Raw genomic sequence first — 17,800 nt, 5'->3', positions numbered from 1 at the left:
CAAGTAGCTTAGCGACCGGACCTCAGCCGAGTTGGTGTGACACGCTACTGCCACGTGTGTACTCGCTTGTTTACGTACGCAGAGATAAGCAGCCAAGCTTAAACCGGATGGATACTCGTACTGGTTGGTGCCTGGTTTTGATTGTTGGAAAAACATGACCACTTTATTTCCAAGAACCATCAGGATGTTGTTATTCTGTTATCCGTGAAATGGAAATAACCCTTGCAACGTATCGCTCTTCCTGTTGAGATATACGCATCGACATATATACCCAGCACCCTTCACCCCATCTCTATCCCCTTCCTCCACTTCTTTCCCCCTTCTTCAGCAATCATAAAATAACCAAAACAACCCATTCTCATCAGCGATAAGAAAAACCTCTCATGAACATGATCGCCTTACAGCCCATCTTCCGATGCTCTCGTGCTGTCAGACCCACCAATGTGTCTCGACAAGGTGTTCTCACCCTTACTAGGGGGTTTGCTTCTTCCCTAAGAGTGTCCGAGGAGGTAAATTTACTGTTCCGAGTCGAAATAGCTAAAGCTGATCATTGGTTTCACCCCTCATAGCTCCATAAGACACCACTGTACGACTTTCACGTTGAGAACAAAGCTAAGATGGTCCCCTTTGCTGGTTGGAGTATGCCATTGAGTTACGGTGAAGTAGGTCAGAGTGAGTATCATCCCCTCATCTATCCATAACCGTCACCATCATTATACACCTATGCATTCAACTAACTCCCGTTCATCCCTTTTGTCTGTAGTCACTGCACACAAGCACGTGAGATCTTCCGCAGGTCTATTCGACGTCTCTCACATGCTTCAACACACTTTCACTGGACCGGGTTCCCAGGAATTCCTTCTATCGCTCTGTCCCTCATCTCTGGATAAGCTCAAACCATTTAGTTCTACCCTGAGCGTATTGTTGAATGAAGAGGGTGGTATAATAGACGATACAATCATTACGAAACATTCCGACGAATCGTTCTACGTCGTCACTAATGCAGGTAGATCCAAAGAAGACAAAGAGTGGATACAAAAGAAATTAAGTGAATGGAAAGGTAACGAAGTCAAATGGGATACGTTGGAAGGTTGGGGTCTAGTCGCTTTACAAGGTCCAAAAGCATCTGATGTGATCAAACAGATCTTCCTGAAAGAGGGGAAATTCGATTTGGATAGTATCAAATTTGGTCAGAGTGCTTTTGTTGAACTGGATGGAGTCAAGTGTCATGTGGCTAGAGGTGGTTATACAGGTGAAGATGGATTTGAGGTGAGTCTAAATGAAATATATAAATTCCATCTTGCTTTTTCCTCCTTCATCTTCCGATCATTATATACTATGTGAATCATCTGTAAATTGTGAATCTCCCGGAGGTGAATAGTTCGCTGATGGACTCATCTTTTTGAAGATCTCAATCCCACCTGCCAATGCCGTCGAACTCACATCAAAAATAACCAAACACCCCGATGTCCAATTAATAGGTCTCGGAGCGAGAGATTCCCTGCGATTGGAAGCTGGTATGTGTCTATACGGACATGACTTGGACGAATCTGTCAGTCCTGTAGAAGCCGCATTAAGCTGGGTTATAGGTGAGTCTTACAACAACAATACCGACCATTCAAAAGCAACGCCATCCCTCTGACTCATATGATTTCTCTTTGTTTCGTCTATAGGTAAAGATAGAAGAGCACAAGATTCTCAACCCTCTTTCCCAGGAAGATCGCGAATATTGTCTGAATTATCTTCTGGTCCATCAAGACGAAGAGTCGGATTTGAAATTACCGGTTCACCAGCTAGAGAAGGATGTAAAGTGTTTGATTCTACGGGTACAACTCAACTTGGTAAGCATCATTCTCCAATCGCATCTCTCGTCATTCTGAACAAAGGTGAGAGCGGCTCACCCACACTGTTCTTGTTTCATAAATGTATAGGTGTAATCACATCTGGTATACCATCTCCTACATTAGGTAAAAACATAGCTATGGGCTATATCGCCAACGGGTCACATAAGAAGGGTACATCAGTCATGGTTGAAGTGAGAAAGAAATTGAGAGAAGCGGTGGTAACTCCTATGCCTTTCGTACCTACCAAATACTTCAAGTAGTCCACTTTATTGCTCATTTACTCTTCATTTAGAATGCAATGAAAGAGATCAAACAAGTAAGAGGATTGGAAATATAGAAATTTGGTAGGACTGAATTCAGTTGTAAATAAATAGGTTGGTGGTTTTTCTCTAATTTTGGGTACAATCCACGCCATGCAATTTATACATCATAAAAAGAAAGATTCAAGAATGGCACAGGTCATTTCTTTGACGTTATGTGAATCCGAGGACATATTGATCATACATTCTTAACCCATCAGGTCAAGTGAGTCTATCTATCTACCAGTCATGTTAGAGCAGTTCCAGCAGTTCCAGCTCTAGCTTAGGTTCTGTCATTTCAAGTCGGCTGTACACCCTGGACTTATCTTTTCTACTTCCTGTATCATCTCTTTATAGAAGATCTCAGTCGCTCTGATCCCTTTGTATGAGTAAAGCCAAGTATTTTCAGATGGGGTTGGAACGCAACTTGACCAGTACTATATAAAACCCATTAGTTAGATCAGTCTCATTCATTCGTATGATATGTCGCAAAAGAACGAAGAAGTAGGTTTGAACAAAAGCAAGTCTTCTTCTATACTTGGTTCTTGCCATGTGTGTGTAATGTTGGGTTGGGGAATCACTCACATCTTGACTACCTCCTTTCCAAGCACTTGCCGAAGTGATATTCCTAGCTGCTATTTTAGCACGTCTCGCATTGGCCAGGACCCAAATTATCAGAGAAATCAACTGCAGCGACATCTTGGTCTTGGCCTCTGATGCTAGGTTGGTGATTGTCAAACCTGGATTGACGTTGATGACACTGATGTTGAGGGATGAAAGTGGTTTGATCAATGATCGAGTGAGCATTTGAAGCAATAGCTAAACCACGGATCAGATCATTTCAGATCAGATTAGCTCAAATTTGCGCGTGAAGCGAAAACCATGAAACGGTTAAGACGAAGAGTAGAGTAGACCAATTTTGAGTTGAATGGAGCTTGACACTTGAATGTTTTTAACTCACTTTCGATTGAATATATACCGTCGCGGTAACATATTTCTCTTTGTCATTGAACGTTCCGATGATCGCTCTTCCATCATGACTTGGACTAGCGAGAGCACCCTCAATGATATCTTCCTCGGCGAATCCATGAGCATCCGATCCGACGAACAAGACCTTTGGCTCAGAAGATCGTTTAAGTAATGGAAGGAGTAGACACGTTAATAGGAACGGTGCGAGTACGTTGACTTGAAATCTATGGTCATAGATAAGGTCAAGTCAGCTAAAGCTGTAAAGCGAAAAACAATAGCTATGTTCGTAGCTGTAGCTGTTGTTGTGGATGAAGATGTCACCTGGTTTGATCATCTAAAGAAAGTTGAGACTTACGTTCTTTCATATCCGTCATCTGTAATTTGCATTGGAATCTCTTCGAACCCAGGATTAACCCTACAAGGAAAGAATCAATCATTTTAGTGACAGACTCACTCGCTCGCTCACAAAACAATTTGATAACAAATAATGACAAACAAGAACTTATACTTGTACTTGTATCGACGGAGAGACACTCACCCGGCATTATTGATCAACAAATCAATCTTATCATAAACCTTAATCTCCTCACTAAACTTCTTCACACTGGAAAGAGAAGCTAGATCGAGATGTATAACCTTTCCCTGTAAGTCTGGATGGGTAGATTGGATCTCTTTTAAAAGCTTTTCACCGGCGGTCACGTTCCTCACAGCCAGGATGAGGTCAGTTGGAGAAGCATCAGCGAGTTGTTTGGCTGCTTGAAGACCGATTCCTATGTCGAAAAGGATTAGCAATTATCTCAACGTTCACAGTAGGATATAGGGAATTTCCCCAATAAGAGGCAGTGTTTAGAGAGATGATTAACATACCCGAAGTAGCACCTGTGATAATAACAGTTTTATCCTTCAGATAATCACCTTTAGGAGCGGGTGGGTAAGGGGTCCATTGTTCTCTGTAGAATGACCAGGGTACTTGTATAGTAGACATGCTTGGATAGTAATTGGTTTGTAGTGGATGCCGAACTACTACATGCTCTGGAAATCAGACATCATCCACGATGTATATATATATATATATATATATATACGTTCACATATGCTTAATCAGGTTATCTTTCGATATGATATTGATGGACATGTCCTTCGGTCTTGTTTCCTGACTCTTATCTTTTCTTATTGTTCGCGGACCAACTGACATCTTAATTTTGTGCCAAGACAATGCGATGATACTCATACGGTAGAATGACCGTCGATCATCAGGTCCGAGGATCACTTGGTCGTACTTTACTGTACCCATTCGTCCATTATGTACCTAAGGAGGGGTAATTTACATGCTTATGGATTCCTTCGTTCAATCACATACATCGCTCAACAATCCAACACCTTAACCCTAGCGGGGGCGTTGCATTCCATATCATTCTTCAATTTATTGCAGATTCGCTGTACATCCCGGACTGATCTTCTCCACCTCTTTCAACATCTCATCGTAAAACACCCGAGTGGCTGTATAACCCTTTCCAGAGTAGAGAAACGTGTTCTCAGAAGCTGCTGGGACGCACCCAGACCAGTACTAAACGAAAATCAGGTCAAATACAAAACCTACAATCAGTATCGGTTTTGCATCTAATGTAGGATAGGATGGATCGATTGAGCTTACATCTTGGCTACCGCCTTGCCAAGCTGTTGCGGAAGTAAGGTTTCTAGCTCCCTTGCTTGCTGTTCTGGCATTTACAACGAACCAAAGTATCCCTACGATACCACTAAGAGATAATTTACGATTGAATTCTCTGCCTAGATTGGTCATTGCTAGACCAGGGTTGACGTTGATTATAGTGATATCTGGTAAGGCTTTGATCAAATTGCGAGTGAGCATCTGAAGTAACAACTAGCTCGAGCATTGATTGCATCAGTATCAACGATCATTGGAGCAAGCGGTGATGTAAACGAGTACTGAAACGACTGATCAACTCACTTTGGATTCAAAGTACCTCGTCGGATTGAAATACTTTTCCTCATCGTTATATGCGTCGAGGATGCTTTGCCCATTGTCGATGGAACTCTCAATAAGGTGAGAAGGAGCGACGTGATGTACCTCCGATCCAGTGAAGATGACTTTAGGATCAATGGATTTTTTAAGTAATGGTAAGAGTAAGAGTGTAGTGAGGATTGGGGATAGCACGTTGGTTTGGAATCTAACCATGAACATATACTAAATCATCAGCTCGGGCAAAGGGCACAATACTCTACTGCAATACGAATTCAATATTTGATCGCTCACACTCTCTCATATCCATCTTTCGTTGACTGATAGGGTCGTTTGTCGAAACTGGGATTGATCCTGACTCAGGACACCTCCGTCAGCTATGAAAACCACAATGTTGAACAGGGTAAAAACTCACCCAGCATTGTTGATGAGTATATCGACTCTACCAAACACTTTGATTGCCTCTGAAAAATCTTTGATACTCTGTAAATCCATTAAATCGAGATACATGACCTTCCCTTTTAAATTAGGATGAGTTTTTTGGATTTGTTCCAACAGCTTTTCTCCAGCTTCGACCGATCTGACAGCAAAGATCAGCTGCTCGGGTGATGCGTCGGCAAATTGCTTGCTAGCTTCTAGACCAAGACCTGAGTTTTGGAGAAGGAGTGTCATGGATCAGACGGAAGAACGCACCAAGTATTCAATGTGGCAGAGGGTACACACCTGAAGTAGCACCTGTGACGACCACGATTTTACCTTTGAGATAATGGCCTTCTGGAGCTGGGGGAAGAGCGCTCCATTGTCCGCGATAAAATGACCAGGGAAGACCGCCTGCCATCTTGCTTTGATTTGGTTTGGTTCGATTTGATTGTACTAATATGAGTATGAGTGACAGGTAGATCTTGGGAATTAGTTATATATATTGATATATGAGTGAGTGTGTCAGTGGAAGAATTAATGAGTTGAGCTTAGATGGGATGGCATGAGCATCGAGATGAGATACAACTCCTTATATACCTTTCGGAAATGGCAACCTCGGGGTATCAGGTATAATCAACGACGTGTAAATGTTTGTGATTGGTGAGAGGTACGGACATCCACTTCGGCGTGCAGAAGGGCATGGCTATTTTTAGCTCGATACGATGAATACTCGTGTTGTTGTCTTCACAAGAAACCAAAGACGGACATTAAATGAATTCCATGATGAAGATCGACCAAGTAGATCACCGGGATGCCAAGAGCAATTTTAGTGGAGGTTCGGCGCAGAGAGTCAACTGGTGATGACATCAATGTTCAGCCCGACCTGCCACTTGAGTACAGTTATGCCACTCTAAAGAATACCGTAAATCTCCCTCCACGTGGCTCAAACACACTCCCCTCTGGCTCACTACTCAGCTCGGCGCGACGTATTTCAAAATTTCCAAATCATCACTCTTCTCTCTTCTTCTTCTTTCTTTTCTCTATGGGCCCGGCTCGATCCTCTTCTCGTCAAGAGGCTCTCAGCACTATTCGACTGAATGGAAGCGTCCCCCCCCCCCTCTCTTCAGAGAGATTTTTTGGTTGACGTATATTTCCTGTCGACGGGAAGTTTTTTACGGCTTACACCCTCTAAAGATTCCTTCTCCCTTCTTCTCGTCGGTTCCCCCATCTCACGATGGGGTCGAGCTGGCTATGGGAGATGGGAGAATGCGAACAACCGTTATTTCATATCCTTGCTTAATTAGATCGTCGATCTTTGAAGATTTGGGAGAAACCAACGGATTGACATTCCTTATAATCACCAAACCATTTTATAGTCATTGATTTCATGCAACTTTTGTGTGATGTTCATGTCCGATAGCGAGTATCAGCACTGTGCAAGACGTGGTGGACTAGTGATGCTCTATATCATGAAGATTGCAGTTCGTGAACTGGTCTAAGTTCTCGTTCAAGCAAAGCCAAAATCGAAATTTGTAGATTTGTTGAGTCCGGTAAATGACGCTTAAATCTTCTTACATCTTAATTCATCCCATCTTACTTCCATTCCTACAAATCTCGCAAACATGCAATGACCTCTCGTGCCCGTCAATCTCTTTCCCTCCGACCCCTACTCCCTCCTCATGTCATATATGCAATACCGCCCTCGTTAACTCAGAGCTTCCCAAAACCACCACCGGCTATACCGTTCTTTCGTGATCCTGGACATACCGTACCTACCAAATGGTCTTTATACCGTCCCCTCCTGAGATGTACATCCTCATCGGACTTATCCTCGACAAGAAGAGAGATTAGGACAAGATGGAGGGAGACTAAAGGATTAGTTTCTGTTCCTAAAGTACGCTCGTTCTTAGCAGAATACTATGACCTTTTGACATACATAACTTCGGACGATATCAGCCATAAGGAAGAAATTAGATTGTTAGAAGACAAGTTGAAGGCGAAACATGATAAGCTCGATCTTGACCTTAAATTAGCTCAGGAAGCCAAACGACTTGAAGATTTTCAAAGGAGAACACGCAAATCTAAAATGACAGGATCATTCCATCGACCTACATTGTTCAACCCACCTTTACCTCGTCTAAAACCTCAACCTATCTCCATAGGAAGTATGATTCATAATCGTCTACGAGCGAGAGAAAGACGCATAGAACGAAGAAGACTTTATGCGGGCTTATTGACGGATATGAAATTAGAGGTTGGATTTTGGAAATCTGTTACTCCGATAGAGAACCAAGATGATTGGAGTAAGAGTAAAGATCCGAGATCTCCTGGTGGATGGGATGGGATTATCAAGAATGAGTTGAAAGTTATGGATGATAGGTTTAGGAACGAGAATACTAGGGCGGAGATGGTGTTTGATGAGGGTTTGTCGGAGAGGATAAGTAGAGCTAAGGAGAAGAAGGGGAGTTGGTGGAAGGGAGTCAAAGAGAGAGAAAAGGCTCAGAAGGGGAAAGAGACATAAATGAATTACTTGAACGGTGTGAACGAGCATAAATTAGTGTATCATCGCATGGGAGAGATACATCGATACATGAGGATCACGTTGCGGACATGCATAATATTGCTACAAGCTGAATTAGTACAAAATACAACGATGTCAAATCATGCTCCACCTAGATCAGCAACCAAAGCAGCACCAACAGCTTGTAGAACCTCCATCGACGGCTCTTCCCCGTCTCCCTCTTCCCGCTCGTGATCCTGGTCACCTTCAAGTGTACTATCATCCGCAACATCATCATCTTCTTCTTCTTGGTCATCCAAATCATCATCAACGTCATCCTCGTCATCCGACCCATAATCGCCCAATGCCATCAACCCTTTCCCATCGATCTTTGCCTTCTTTGAGCTTTCCGCCCTATCTTCCTGTATGTCTACATCCTCGACCTTCCTCTTCCCCCAGCCAGAATCTTTCGATCTAAGTGCTATAGGTGGTTGAGACAATGGTACTACCACGAATTCACCTTGCTGTAGCCCTTCATCCCACTTGGTCTTCTCCATCAATTCGATAATTGGGAACTCCACCCAGCTCGTACCGCCCAAAGCTTCTGCGATAGGCTTCAGTGGATCGAGAGGCGGATAAAATAGTTTTTGACCTTTTGTATGGTCTGGTGCGGGCCGTGAAGGGGTGGATTGGAATGGAAGGACGTATGTTATATTGGACGAAGTTGGAGGTAGGGGCGTGAGTAGTGATGAGAGTGTGGGAAGGGGTGATCTGTCGGGAGACGGAGACGAGAACAGTACTCTTGTATGGGCGATGGTCTTGGTTTGTGATGAAGATGGTGGGTCGAGTATACAAGTAGGGATAGTCAGGTGAATAGTGATATACAACTGTCTCGTCCTATCCCCAATAACGCAATCAGTATGCCATCTACTTCGATCCATGAGGAACAGACGAAACACGAAGCATTTGATCGTTGAGTTTACTAACCTTGGATTCCAACTTGACTGATTCAGATTCCTCCTCTCCATACCCATTGGCATATATTCCATATGACAATTATGACCCATCAACAATTCCCTCTTCAACAAATCTTTTTTCGTATTCCTCTTCTTGACGATCTTACCATCTTTCCTCTTCTCCGTATGCGTATGCTTCGAGGGTTTTTTCGTAGCATTTACCATCTCGTGATAGCCTACATTCTCACCCCACTGAGTTACTTTCCTTCTACCTTCTTCTAGCCATTTATAATCATCTGACCAAGCTCCTTGACCGTATGCAGTAAGCGGCACGAAACTTGTTGGATCTCTTACACCAGAGCAATCATCTACAGCCTTATGCTTCTTCGAACATTCCAATGAACAGGATCGCTTGGAACATCTTGGACAAGTATATTTAGGTTGAGGGGAAGAACAGGAAGAGCATTTGGTTGGATCTACACGTGGTACTGTAGGTTTGATGATGGGAGCGGCAGCGGCATTGGGCGTGGGAAGGATGGTGGATGGTTTGGAGGGACCGCCTAGGGAAGGAATGAAGTTCGGTCGAGGTGGCAGAGGGTGATTCATCTTGATTGTACTGTACTGCACGGGTGGACAGCTATTGACGAGGAGGTGAAGGCAGATTAGATTACCCAGTAGGTGGTCAAGCTTGGATCTGAAAATCTTGTCTCTTGTCAACGTAACGGTAACTTGACAGGTACGAAAGATCCGAGCGGTGATGGCCGCCACTTACACAACCGGGACCTGTTCCTGGGAGCGAATGGTCGGTGAAGTCGAAGTTGATCATCAACCAATGTCACCACCCCACGTAACAGCGACATCGACCATCAGATCATAAAAGTGCGCATCAGATCGAAATCGTCCTTGACTTGAGATCTTCATGATTGAATCGGTACCTGTTCATTCGCCGTCCTTCATGTCAAGTGCATCCTTTCACCATCTGATCCATCCTTTTGGTGAACTACCATCAAGCCATAATTAGTTTGCTCTCGGATCTTCGTTTTACACACACACACACACTGAAGTGAAGGATGAGATGGGTCTGTGCACTGTCGAGAAGAAGGTCATAAGTCACTGTGACTACAGCCAGGATGCCTGTATTGGTCGTACCGGAATTCGCGGATGTCAGATCCTGATCAATGATGGTAACCAACCTAACCACCCTTTCGGTACTGATACCGCGAGACTAAAATTGTTTCAAACCTCAAGCCCTTCCTTTGATCTAGATCACCGCAGTGTTCACTCTTCTCTCGTAAGGCCAGCTGATCGTACTGTTTAATCGCTGGAGATGAATTTGGCGTTGGGTGGTTTGAGCTTCGTGGTTGGGAAAATGGACCAGATCCTGATGGAAGTTCGAATCGGTATCTCTTAGCTAGAACCGAGTATATATTGAGGGTAGGTTAGACTGTCAACATAAAGTCGCGGACAACCCCAATTCAGTCTACCTCACAAACTTGGAGAATCATAAACAATACAGAAAAGAGCAGGATAACAACATATCCTGTCATCGAAGTATATCCAATTGAGCATGTTAACATAATGTCAGGTCAATCAAGTTTAGCTTACCCAGAAATGGTGAGCATAAAACTAGGCATCTCTTCCCGGTCTGTTATGTAGCTGATCAACCGCTATGATCATTTGAAGAGAGAACTTTTTGAGAGGAATGATAAATGGGCAGAGGGAGTTCGTAAACGTGATCCGGGGGTGAGTTCTGATTCAGATTATGAAACTGAGTTTGGATGATTGATATTGATGTCCGTGGAATTTTTGTTAGTTCTTTCCTAAACATTATCCAGGTCAAAGACCCGAGATCCTCTGGATAGGATGTAAGTACACTAACCCACCTTCTCTCCTCTTCCATGTCGATGTCGTTCGATCAAGTATGGCTAGTTGGCTTATTGGTTTATATGGCTACGAATGTACAGGCTCTGACGCTCGTGTACCCGAAACCACCATTATGGGATGTCAACCTGGTGATATATTTGTTCACCGTAATATCGCCAAGTGAGTGATCGTAATCGTGATTGTTTCATCTACGTTACCGTGGACAGCATCCATCAAGCAATGATCGATCGATCGATCTATATACTGATATACATGATTTGATTAACTTGCATAGCCTTTACTCCCCTCAAGATGATTCGTTAAACGCAGTTATGCTGATTGCCTTACTGAATTTCAAGGTCAAACATATAGTAGTCACTGTGAGTCACTTACCCTAAACCCTTTTGTCTATGTCCATCATTTCCTGGACAACCGTATACTGCATAAATGCAATTTGGCTGATGGTGATATCATTTCTATAGGGTCATACCAATTGTGTAGGATGTCAAACAGCTTTAAACGTCTCTTTACTTCCCACGTCCAAAGCAGTTACACCTCTACAGCGATACGTCGAACCCCTTGCTACCCTCTCAAGAACGTTATTTGTCGATAAACGACCACCAAGTTTGGATTTGTTAGTTGAAGAAAATGTTTTGCAACAGGTTAAGAATCTAGCCGAGTGTGACGTTATCAAGAATGTACGTTTGCTCGTTGCTTCATTGTTGTTATGATCAAGACGAATGCTGATATTGCTAATCCGTGTAGGACTGGAAAAGAAGAGGTACGGATGGTGTGAGGGTTCATGGGTGGGTTTACCACCTCGAAGATGTGAGCGAAGTTTCTAGTATCACTACAATATCTACTTCCAATGACGAGTCGATCTAATCCCTCCTTTTCTGGAAGATCGTGTGCTGATCGTACTTCTCACACAGGGTACCATCCGAGATTTAAACTGTTCGATCGGTCCGCCCGGACATACTCCAGGGCAACGAATGGTGAACAATCATTTCTAAGCTGGGCGTACATTGATTTTTTTTTTTTTTTCTTTTTTTTGGATTCGTAAAGTAGAAAAGAAAAGATAAACGCGTCTGAGAAGGTTTTGTCCGGTTCTAGGCTTGATTTTGTCAATCAATGTGAATAGTATATCTTCTAGGTTTGGACACATGTATGCATGACATTGTACCATCGACAAGTGAAAAAGGAAAGAGTGAAAACCCTCAGCAGTAATTTTAGATATCGCTCCCTGCGTTGGAATACCCTTTAGATGACCGATGTCAGGCGGTCAGGTAAATCAAGCTAGCGATGAAGAAATTCAATAGCATCATTGGGTAGAAATGAAGTAGAATAAAAACAAAAAATAAAATCAGATGTGTGGGCGATTTTATTTCTTGATCATAGGAATAAAGAAGGGAGAAAAGGTTATGTATGTGATAGCTCAAGACACAGAGTAAGCCCCATCGAGTTACCTATTCCCCTTAACTACTTCTATTGAAGTAGTGGGTATGAATAGGCAATCGTATAACTATAAACTATGAGCGCATAATTTCATCTTCCCCATAATCATACTCTTTCTCAAATCATCTATGAGATCCTACGGCTCGTATCTTCGCCTGATAGGTAAGTGACTTGAGATAGAAACAATCATACCATATTATTTTAGACCCGATATCACCACTTTCCCAAAGGAAGTTCGGAATGGAAACCGTACACTTCTTGAGCAGTAGATCGAACAATATCGTTTAAATAGTCTAAAATCCACCATCCGCCCAAATGAAAACCATACCGTCTTTTCGACCCATCCAATATACCTATATGATTTAAGATCGTGGAGGGTAGATGGGTTATTCTCACAGTACTTAGATATGAGCCCTTTCGGAACCACGTCTATCCCCCTCTGAGATCTAAAATCAGGCAATAGGTTGAAAGTCTAATAGGACGAATTTCCACAGGGATGAAAGAAGGTTCTGTAGGTATGATCTAAATATGAGGAAGAGGCTCCGGGGACTTTCACCCACAGTGCGATTGAGTGTGATAGAACACCCTTATAACCTCGTGGGAGAGGGAGGGGTCTGTCGGTACGTGAACTGCGATTACGATTCTTGTGCTTGAGCTATGAAGAAGAAAAAGCGAAAAGAAGAAAGAGAGGAAGTTGAAAATTTGGTCGCGTAGAGTGATGGCTCGTGAGGTGTGTGAGATGATTAAATGGGGGTGAAAGATAAATGTTGACGATCAAGTGAACAAGTGGAGGTGGTCCCGATTGAATCCGATGATGAGCTGATGGAAAGATCGTCAAAATAAAGAGGATGCTGATGATCCACGTCAATCCAGTATTCATACAGTGATACCCGAGACTGCATACACACCATCACGAGCTCCCTGAATAAGCACAAATGGCAGAGACAAGACCCAGAAAAGCTTTGATCATAGGTGCAGGACCTGTCGGTGCCCTCACCGCATTGAGCTTACATCGTAGAGGATGGGAAGTGGAAGTATGGGAATCGCGTGATGGTGAGTGTCCCCCTGCTCACGCTTATATCAGTCGGCTGACATGAGATGGTTTCCATGTTAGATCCAAGAGGGAAAGATGCTGCTCCTAGCAATCTACGATCGATCAATTTGGCCATCTCTTCCAGGGGTCTAGAAGCTCTGAGAAGTGTTGATCCGTCGTTAGGTAAGCTGCGTGATAAATATCGAACATTGAGCTGCACGCTTACATGCTAGGATAGCCGAGCAATTTCAGAACGAAGCTATACCGATGAAAGGCCGTATGATCCATCATGTAGATGGTAAACAAGAATCGCAGACATACGATCCGATAAATGGACAGGTAAGCTGTACTCTTATCCATCTCTGCGGAGTTACATCAGCTTACCCACTTCGTCAACTTGTAATTGTATCGTGCAGTGTATCAACTCGATCGGTCGACCCTTACTTAATCAACGATTAGTAGAATCCCTACCTGCTCAAATAAAAATCCGATTCCAAACTAAACTATCTCAAGTGGACCTGAATAATCGAATTGCTTTTGGTTCTGGTGCAGAGAAGGAGAAAAAGGATGTTGTGACCGGTGAAGAGCATGATGATGGACGGATCGCAGGAGGGAATAGCGAAAAGGGAAAGACAAAATCGAAAGAAGATGAACGTGGGACAAAATTCGATTTAATCGTTGGATGTGATGGGAGTTGGTCGAAAGTCAGAACATCGATGATGAGGATGGATAGGTACGCTATTTCGAACGACCGAATTGCGGCTCGCGGATTTGGCTAATCTGATCTGGACCAACGATATAGGATCGACTTTTCACAGTCTTTCATACCCCATGCTTATATCGAGCTTCACATGCCTGCTGACCCATCCAAACCTGGCGGATATGCTATTGACAAAAATCACTTACATATCTGGCCAAGGCATTCGTTCATGTTGATCGGTTTACCCAATAAGGTGAACCTCACCTCCGCAACTGAGGCAAACACTCGCAATGCTGATTGACGGTAACTTTCGATTAGGACGGTTCTTTTACTCTCACTCTCTTCATCCCCTTCTCATCCCTTTCAACCCTCAACTGCAGAGAAGCAGCCAGTCGATTCTTCATCGAACATTTCCCTTCAGCGGTACAGATCGTAGGAGAGAAGAAGTTATTGGATGATTTCATGAATAATCCCAGAGGTAATTTGGTCACGATCAATGTGAGTCAGCTGGAGATTATACGTTTATCTAAGAGAGTCTAAGCTGATCCTGAATCTGCTTAGTGCACCCCTTCGGCATGGTCATCTCATGCGTTATTACTAGGCGATGCTTCTCACAGTATGGTACCGTGAGTTCACTTACTATCCCCACCATTTTCACTGGTTTAGGTACTAAAGGTGATCGCAGATTCTACGGTCAAGGTCTGAATTGCGGCCTTGAGGATGTCAGAGTACTCAATTCCGTATTGGAGAAACACAAGATATCATCCGCGACCTCCCTAGAATTGGGGGAAACAGACAAAGATCTTGAATTGGCACTCAAAGCTTACTCGGTGGAGAGACAGGCGGATCTGAGAGCTATTTGTGAATTGGCATTGCAAAATTAGTAAGTGTAATTCCGATCTCAAAATGGGTCCTATTGGAGACAACGTAGTCTATCTAGATCTACCCTTTTCTTACCTTGCACACCGACTAATATCCCAATTCGCACTACAGCACCGAAATGCGTTCCCATGTGTTATCTCCCTTACATCACATCCGACGATTCCTAGATTCTTTCCTCACCCGTATAATCCCCTCGAGATCCAAGGAATTACATTTATCGCTGACCGACCCGTTCCCCACGACGAAAGTAAGAGGTTGGACGAGCTTGTATGAGATGGTCACTTTCCGACCGGACGTGCCTTACTCCGAAGCATTGAGGAAGGAAAGACAACAGAAGGAGATTATGCGTTGGACTGGATATGTCTCGGGGCTGGCGGGGCTTGGTGGTGTAGGATTGGTGGGATTGAAATTGGCGAGGAAGTGGCTGGATAAGAAGTAAGTTTGTTGGAGGTCGTATGTGTATGCATTTTGGGGTCGTCTTGCCCATTGTACAGTTCGTCAAAACAGCACAAGCTGGACGATCACAGCAAAAAACACGTGCATACTCGTGAAGATGGGATATAACGATGGAATTAATTGCATTGCAAATAATCTGGACGCGTCACACACATACCACATCGACTAATCAACAGGCCCCTACGTTTATGATTGACAGGAAGGACTGAGCGAGAGTCTACTGGAGTACTACATACTCTCCGGCTCTTCACAGTAATACCAATATTCCGAAGTCGATGAGGAATCTTTAGAAACCTCCTTGGTCGTGTCACCACTTCTGCCGGAGGAAGGTGATCCAGACGGATCTATTTGGCTGAGGAGCAACAACAGGCGTACAAACGTCAGCGACGACTGGTTGTAGAGAATCAATATGCTCACCGTTCATTTCCTGGAGTCTGAGCAGTTGTGTAGTCAAAACAGGCAAAATCTCTGGCTTTGGGAGCATCAGAGGTTGCCGAGGTGGAAGTAACATTGGAATCGTCAGGCATAATAATGAGTTGCGTTGATGGATACTGTATTGGATGGCTTGGTTTTCAATGTACATCGTTCTCAATATCTTCGGGCATATATAGCCATATGACATCCAGTACGAGGGATCGGCTGCGTTCCCAATTACACCCTTTGATAGAAGGGGGTACAATGGATCTACCAGTTCAGACACGATAATAAATGGATGATATCATGCACTTCTTCCCATCCTTTGGTTAACTTGCTTGAACATTTCTTTCACACCTTTGGCAATGTGCGTCACCACTCATAACCTTTCACATTCTTCGTCATTTTGCACCCTAGTGCATTGTTGTTTGATTTTGTCCAACAACACGTGGAACAATAGGATTTCACAAGCAGCATCCGAACTCAAAGCAGGAGGTCATCAGTGCACTCGAAATTGAATGGTTCTTCGCTCATGGCTTGGCAGTGCAGCGCACCATCGTCCATGACACAGCATCATATCCAAAACGAACAAGACTATACATAAAGCACACATATTGTTTCATCGCGCACGCACAGTATGTCTGCGTCGCCTGAGATTGAAATTAATTCCAAGCACCCTGTACGCCGTTATCGGGTCTGTGCCATTCGAATTCTTCTCTGTCGATCACGATAGATTGTCAGCATCGATCACGAAAAGGTGGTCAACAAATCACGACAGTACGTACGCGGAAGAAGTATGATTACTCAACATCGACATGAAGTCAGGGGCATTATTGCTGGTGTTGGTGCTGCGTGTGTCAGTATTGGTACTTTGATCATTTCCTGATTGATGATCATCACCGGTCGAAGAGGTATTGTAGGTATCGGAGGATGAAGACATCTTTGAAGATTATATAAACGAACTTGGCAAAGGGGATGAGTAGTATTATGCCTGTAGGTACAATGATCCGTTGCGTTGCAAAGACAGAGAGGGGATCAGTACCTGTGTGAATGAATTTTATACTGATCAGGTTGTCGCTTTATTGCAACTTGATTTTTATTCAATTATCGGCATTAGCGCACCTCCATGGTCATGCATGATATACGACAAAGGTCGGCAGAAAATCTTCCATTGAAGGTCTGTCAGTCTGACAATAAGCCATCGAAAGGAGGTATCCCCAGTAGAATGTTCTGATACATTGGATCACACACATATATGGTCATATCTACAAAGGATTGCCTGCCACGACTGACCCACATAACAATAATCGTGAATGTCGATCCTTAATGCTTCCTATGACATCGCTCCTTGGAAATTATCCTATCGGCCGTTGTACTATAGTTCCCTTGTTCCTGAGCCCCGAAAGAGGCCAGACTGAAGGTTAGTGTGTAAGTGGGTACTCAACCACCCGTGGGGTCGAGCATTTCTGGGTTTTTTGTTTGTCAGACCAAAGGACCGAGAAGCAACCCTCATGATCATGGCGGGGCTACTAACAAGGCAGTGTCGCTTACACGTTTGTAGGGCGGTGACGTTTAGTATCGTCAAATCCCCTAGAATCGGTCGACTCGAAAGAGACTTGATCACTGGGGCGACATGGGTGTAACATGGGAAAATGACGCAGACAGATACAAAAAACCTGTTGTTTTTTCAGGTTATAAGGTATGATTTCGTGCTTAGTCGAGGATTCCCAATCGTTTAATGAAAGTTGGGAATTTTGGATGACCATTGAAATTTTGTTGTCCGTTCCAGCTTTGGATGATACGCCGGACCGCGGGCCGAGAGGGGAACAGGTCGACTACGGGCCGCACGTCATTTTTCAGGGAAGAGATACACCTTATTTAGCTTGTTAGCTCATGATCCCAAAGGGACGCTAGGATCACTTTTGCCGCAATTTGATTTTATAAAGATTGAAAAAGTGGTATCCATCTCAATCAACCATACTGTTCTTTTCTCTTCGTTTGACTTATACCAAACACTGTACATATCTA

The 17,800-nt window shown here is 43.6% G+C and overlaps 9 protein-coding genes across 9 annotated transcripts; 4 read left to right on the top strand and 5 right to left on the bottom strand.

The window, feature by feature from the left end:
• Positions 1 to 389: 389 nt before the first annotated feature.
• L199_000516 (glycine cleavage system T protein) lies at positions 390 to 2,104 on the top strand (the record flags this gene model as incomplete). The annotated part of the gene is made up of 6 exons (XM_064886282.1): positions 390 to 509; positions 570 to 672; positions 764 to 1,269; positions 1,409 to 1,589; positions 1,674 to 1,841; positions 1,932 to 2,104. 6 exons carry the CDS (start codon positions 390 to 392, stop codon positions 2,102 to 2,104), a joined length of 1,251 nt encoding a protein of 416 aa, XP_064742354.1.
• Positions 2,105 to 2,436: 332 nt separating this feature from the next.
• On the bottom strand, positions 2,437 to 4,097 carry L199_000515 (uncharacterized protein; the record flags this gene model as incomplete). Its single annotated transcript, XM_064886281.1, has 6 exons — positions 2,437 to 2,580; positions 2,729 to 2,962; positions 3,105 to 3,336; positions 3,468 to 3,527; positions 3,651 to 3,882; positions 3,980 to 4,097. 6 exons carry the CDS (start codon positions 4,095 to 4,097, stop codon positions 2,437 to 2,439), a joined length of 1,020 nt encoding a protein of 339 aa, XP_064742353.1.
• Positions 4,098 to 4,535: 438 nt separating this feature from the next.
• Positions 4,536 to 5,931, bottom strand: L199_000514 (uncharacterized protein; the record flags this gene model as incomplete). Its single annotated transcript, XM_064886280.1, has 6 exons — positions 4,536 to 4,679; positions 4,767 to 4,994; positions 5,082 to 5,301; positions 5,388 to 5,447; positions 5,509 to 5,740; positions 5,817 to 5,931. 6 exons carry the CDS (start codon positions 5,929 to 5,931, stop codon positions 4,536 to 4,538), a joined length of 999 nt encoding a protein of 332 aa, XP_064742352.1.
• Positions 5,932 to 7,140: 1,209 nt separating this feature from the next.
• Positions 7,141 to 8,034, top strand: L199_000513 (uncharacterized protein; the record flags this gene model as incomplete). Its single annotated transcript, XM_064886279.1, has 1 exon — positions 7,141 to 8,034. One exon carries the CDS (start codon positions 7,141 to 7,143, stop codon positions 8,032 to 8,034), a length of 894 nt encoding a protein of 297 aa, XP_064742351.1.
• A 140-nt stretch (positions 8,035 to 8,174) lies between these two features.
• On the bottom strand, positions 8,175 to 9,575 carry L199_000512 (uncharacterized protein; the record flags this gene model as incomplete). Its single annotated transcript, XM_064886278.1, has 2 exons — positions 8,175 to 8,910; positions 9,001 to 9,575. The coding sequence occupies 2 exons, from the start codon at positions 9,573 to 9,575 to the stop codon at positions 8,175 to 8,177; spliced, it is 1,311 nt and encodes a 436-aa protein (XP_064742350.1).
• Positions 9,576 to 10,547: 972 nt separating this feature from the next.
• L199_000511 (uncharacterized protein) lies at positions 10,548 to 11,845 on the top strand (the record flags this gene model as incomplete). The annotated part of the gene is made up of 8 exons (XM_064886277.1): positions 10,548 to 10,583; positions 10,653 to 10,712; positions 10,783 to 10,834; positions 10,934 to 11,012; positions 11,128 to 11,212; positions 11,315 to 11,530; positions 11,598 to 11,660; positions 11,765 to 11,845. The coding sequence occupies 8 exons, from the start codon at positions 10,548 to 10,550 to the stop codon at positions 11,843 to 11,845; spliced, it is 672 nt and encodes a 223-aa protein (XP_064742349.1).
• A 1,377-nt stretch (positions 11,846 to 13,222) lies between these two features.
• Positions 13,223 to 15,341, top strand: L199_000510 (kynurenine 3-monooxygenase; the record flags this gene model as incomplete). The annotated part of the gene is made up of 9 exons (XM_064886276.1): positions 13,223 to 13,340; positions 13,402 to 13,503; positions 13,559 to 13,659; positions 13,737 to 14,053; positions 14,123 to 14,273; positions 14,339 to 14,518; positions 14,582 to 14,646; positions 14,706 to 14,903; positions 15,014 to 15,341. The coding sequence occupies 9 exons, from the start codon at positions 13,223 to 13,225 to the stop codon at positions 15,339 to 15,341; spliced, it is 1,560 nt and encodes a 519-aa protein (XP_064742348.1).
• Positions 15,342 to 15,586: 245 nt separating this feature from the next.
• On the bottom strand, positions 15,587 to 15,885 carry L199_000509 (uncharacterized protein; the record flags this gene model as incomplete). The annotated part of the gene is made up of 2 exons (XM_064886275.1): positions 15,587 to 15,710; positions 15,776 to 15,885. The coding sequence occupies 2 exons, from the start codon at positions 15,883 to 15,885 to the stop codon at positions 15,587 to 15,589; spliced, it is 234 nt and encodes a 77-aa protein (XP_064742347.1).
• Positions 15,886 to 16,434: 549 nt separating this feature from the next.
• Positions 16,435 to 16,712, bottom strand: L199_000508 (uncharacterized protein; the record flags this gene model as incomplete). The annotated part of the gene is made up of 2 exons (XM_064886274.1): positions 16,435 to 16,489; positions 16,558 to 16,712. 2 exons carry the CDS (start codon positions 16,710 to 16,712, stop codon positions 16,435 to 16,437), a joined length of 210 nt encoding a protein of 69 aa, XP_064742346.1.
• Between the last annotated feature and the right edge of the window lie 1,088 nt (positions 16,713 to 17,800).

The sequence above is a fragment of the Kwoniella botswanensis genome, chromosome 1 (genome assembly GCF_036426115.1).
Source record: "Kwoniella botswanensis chromosome 1, complete sequence".
Lineage (NCBI taxonomy): Eukaryota > Fungi > Basidiomycota > Tremellomycetes > Tremellales > Cryptococcaceae > Kwoniella > Kwoniella botswanensis.
This window is presented reverse-complemented; position numbering and strand designations above follow the sequence as displayed.